This window comes from Bidens hawaiensis, unplaced genomic scaffold (genome assembly GCF_021521415.1).
Source record: "Bidens hawaiensis isolate Kalapana, Puna unplaced genomic scaffold, B.hawaiensis_p1.1 tig00025005_1, whole genome shotgun sequence".
In the NCBI taxonomy this organism is placed as follows: domain Eukaryota; kingdom Viridiplantae; phylum Streptophyta; class Magnoliopsida; order Asterales; family Asteraceae; genus Bidens; species Bidens hawaiensis.
Window position 1 is genome coordinate 168,305 of NW_027493972.1, and position 4,136 is coordinate 172,440.

The 4,136-nt window shown below is 42.3% G+C and overlaps 1 protein-coding gene across 1 annotated transcript; it reads left to right on the forward strand.

Moving 5' to 3' along the window:
* Nucleotides 1-913: 913 nt before the first annotated feature.
* On the forward strand, nt 914-3,835 carry LOC143570542 (uncharacterized). The gene is made up of 2 exons (XM_077056171.1): nt 914-1,234; nt 1,276-3,835. The coding sequence occupies exons 1-2, from the start codon at nt 1,013-1,015 to the stop codon at nt 1,597-1,599; spliced, it is 546 nt and encodes a 181-aa protein (XP_076912286.1). The 5' UTR covers nt 914-1,012; the 3' UTR covers nt 1,600-3,835.
* Nucleotides 3,836-4,136: the final 301 nt, after the last annotated feature.

Here is a 4,136-nt window from a genome sequence, read left to right on the forward strand (position 1 = left end):
ACAATCACGATATAATAAGGAACTTGTTTGACCATTTTACCCATTTGATTTTAGCGGTGACATGCCTCCATTTCAACTGTTCATAGTCTTTTCTCTGAAATATTTTCAAGCCGAATATGAGCAAAAGCATTGGCCTTGTAATCTGTATCAAGTAGTTGTAAGGTTTATTCATCTATACAAATAAATATAACCGACAAAATTCGTAATTAGCTGATCGAGAACAACATATTCAACCTGCAAAATGTGTAAACACATATATTCAACCTGTAATTACGATAGATCGCAGGGCATTTAATCGAACAATTGGAGTTCACAATGCAAACCCCAAAATTGTGGGAACACAGACTCAAAAACTCATCAGCCTCGAAACAATATAGCAATAGCTTACCTGCAAAATGTGTGATTGCAAGAAGCTTATGTGAAAAATGAATATAGAAGACGTATTTGATGGAAGCCGGAATATCAATGGAGATATCGTATGCCTTGAGAGCAGTAGACGCAGAATGGAATCAGCCCATGAGGGAGTTACAAGAACTCGAGATGGTGAGATTGATACAGAATGCAAAATCTCTTCCAAATAAAGTTTGTTCCATCATCCTATTCATAATGAATAACTTGAGATGAGTAACTAGACATTCACATCATCCTATTCATAACCTTGGCTCTTTTCTCTCACGAACCATTCATTTGTTGATTTTGTTCACTGCTGCAATTAGCATGGAGTGGGTGTTATATTATAACATCCATTAAAAGGGATACATCACTCGCTAAGATCTCCTCGTAGCATTTTATAAGGTTATATTGGTAATGGAATACATATCGTAATATAGTTAGAATATATCTTTGTAAATTATAGTGTGATCATGTTTCCTTTGTATTTAGCCCTATGTTAATGAGAAGGGCAACAATCTTTCATGGTATCTAGAGCCTAAACCCTAATCTCTCCTATCTCCTCTTCAATCTGTCGCCACCTCCTTCCCTCCTCTTAATCGATTATTTTTTTCTCTACCTCATGACTACCTGTTCAAACTCCTCTACCACCATGGATGCCAAGCTTTACCCAGTCGTTGCCATCTCAAACATCCGGACCTTTATTCCTGTAGTTCTAGATAATGAAACGGCCGGGTATGTAACGTGGTACGAGCTTTTCCGCATACACTGCATCGCGTTTCAAGTTCAAGGTCACATCGAACCGAACACTTCACCCTTGGCTATCTCCGGTGATAAAGCAAAGGTAGCGGCGTTAGCCTTTGGAACCGCTTGGATGCAATAGTTCTACAGTGTATTTACGGCACCATATCCCAGGTGCTACTGCAAACAATCATTAAGCCGAAAACCACCGCATACGATGCATGGTGTGCCTTGCAAACCCTGTTCCAAGATAACAAGCCTTCTCGAGCACTATACCTCCACCGAAAACTAATCAACACAAGACTCGAGAATTCTTCCGACATGGAAACCTACTGCAGAGAGATTAAGGTACTATCCTATCAGTTAACGAATGTTGACATTGCTCTTTCTAATCAGCAGCTTGTACTCCAATTGTTCATGGGCCTCACAGAGCAATACGAGACCACGACGACAGTCCTTAAAAACTAGACACCACTGCCAAAATTTAACGAAGCAAGATCGAGCCTTTGTGAAGCTGCAACACAGAAATCACATCAAGCCCTTCAAGCATGTAAAGCAACAGCAACAGCTCTGCAGGTCTCGACCTCAAAACCTGATGCATCCGAGACCAATCAGACCCGTGGAAGAGATTACAATCGGCAAGAACAATAGGGTCAAGAACAACAAGGTCACAGTGGTAGGGGTCGGTTCCGTGGGAGAGGACGTGGTCGCCAATCCTATGGTCGCGGCCGTGGAAACTCATACCCGTTTCAACAAATGGGTTACTCACCATGGCATCAAATGGTCCCTTTGAACCCGTGGTTGCAATGGGCCACACCACCGTGCCCTTACCCAACCGCAAACAGATCTCTAGCTCAAACTCAAGGATCTCCCTGTATTCTCGGTCCTCGACCAAATCAGTCCTACACCGCATCGTATGCCTTGACCGAAATCGATCAAGCGTTACACACGATGTCACTTTATCCATCGGAGCAACCTTGGTTCATGGACACTGGAGCCACAAATCATATGACAAACCATCCAGGCAATTTTTCATCTTTTTTTAATACGGGCATTTCTCGAAACATTATTGTTGGTGATTGTAATACTATTCCCGTTAGTGGATACGGCAATCAAACCCTAAAACCACCATATCCACCCTTTAAACTCAATAATGCCCTTTTAGCCCCTTATATTATAAAAAACTTATAATCCGTACGTCGCTTAACTACGGATAATCAAGTTTCCATTAAATTCGATCATTTTGGTTTTGTTGTGAATGACCTCAAGACCAAGGCTCGTATCCTACGCATCAATAGCTCCGGGGATCTCTACCCACTCACACCTCAACACCTATCCAAGATTCAATCGGCTTCAACGTTCGCTGCCATCTCTCAAGACATCTGGCATCAACGATTATGCCACCCAGGCCTAAAGTTATTGAATTCTCTTAGAAAGTCTTGTTTTATTATTTGTAATCGTTTGAATAATAAACTATGTCAACCGTGTGTTTTTAGCAAATTTACTAGACTTCCTTTTGATGCTTCATTTACACCTACTTTCATGCCATTTGACATTATTCACAGTGATTTATGGACATCTCCCGTCATTAGTACGAGGGGACACCGTTATAACATCTTATTCATTGATGATTTTACCAATTTTTTATGGACTTATCCTCTCGCCCATAAATCCGATGTATGCCCCACATTCATTTAATTCTTCAACCTAATACAAACTCAATTTAAGCGCAAATTTAATCAATTTCAATGTGATAATGGTAAAGAATACGCAAATAATCTGTTCACCAATTTTTGTCAACTAAATGGCATGACATTCCAATTCTCTTGCCATTATACATCATCTCAAAACGGGAAAGCCGAACGCACCATTCAAACCATAAACAATATCATCCGTACCCTTTTATCTCAAGCCCACCTACCTCATAATCTATGGCGCCACGCGTTAGACCTTGCCACCTACATCCTTAACATATTGCCTAACCAAACCAAACACCTCAAGTCTCCAACCCAACTCTTATACAATCGATTACCATCTTATGATCACCTACGGGTGTTCGGTGGCCTATGTTATCCCCTTCTACCACACACCACAACTCACAAACTTCAACCTCGATCCACCCCTTGCGTGTTTCTTGGTTACCTGAACCAACACCGAGGATATAAATGTCTTGATTTAACAAACCACAAAAGTATTATTTGTCGACACGTTTAATTTGACGAGACCACCTTCCCGTTTCAATCCATATCTCAACCCAAATTACAAACATATGACTTTCTCAACCCCTCCCTTCACCCTATTTATTGGAGTCACACTCAACACATTAACACACCTAAGTCCAATAACCCAACCCCACCTCAATCAACCTCGGCCCACACATACTCTCCACCACCCTCATCGCCCCCTCCCATTCACACGACCCACCATCATAGCCACACCAACCCAACCCTTACATACACTAGACGCCCCAACAACCAGCCCCCAAAACAGCAGCCCGACACCACCAGACCCGCCCAGACTTCGATCTCACCACCCAACCACCACCCGCTCCACACACTACCCGAACCATCCGCACTCGTTTTATGGACGGGATTACAAAACTAAAACAACTATTTAACCTACACACCTTCGTCATCGAACCCATTCCCAAAAACCCAACGATTGCTTTATCCACTCCGGAATGGCATAATGCAATGGTTGTCGAGTTTAAGACATGGGAGTTAGTTCCACGATGATCCTTCTTTATATCGAAGTCTTGCCGGGGCACTACAATACCTAATGTTTACCGTCCGGACATTTCATATGTAGTTCAGCAAGTTTGCATTCACATGTACTCTCCAAAACATTCTCATTGGGAAGCACTACAACGAATTCTATGGTATCTAAAAGGCACGATATCCCTTAGGTTTGAATCTTTGAATCTGGGCCTGTCAACTTCGGTTTCTTTACGAGCATACACGGATGCTGTCTGGGCCGGATGCCCGGACACACGCCTCTCCACATCT

Coding starts and splice junctions, on each gene's coding strand:
- LOC143570542 (XM_077056171.1), top strand. CDS start 1,013: ATGACTACCTGTTCAAACTCCTCTACCACCATGGATGCCAAGCTTTAC. Junction 1,235..1,275: donor TCTCCGGTGATAAAGCAAAG/GTAGCGGCGTTA, acceptor GATGCAATAGTT/CTACAGTGTATTTACGGCAC.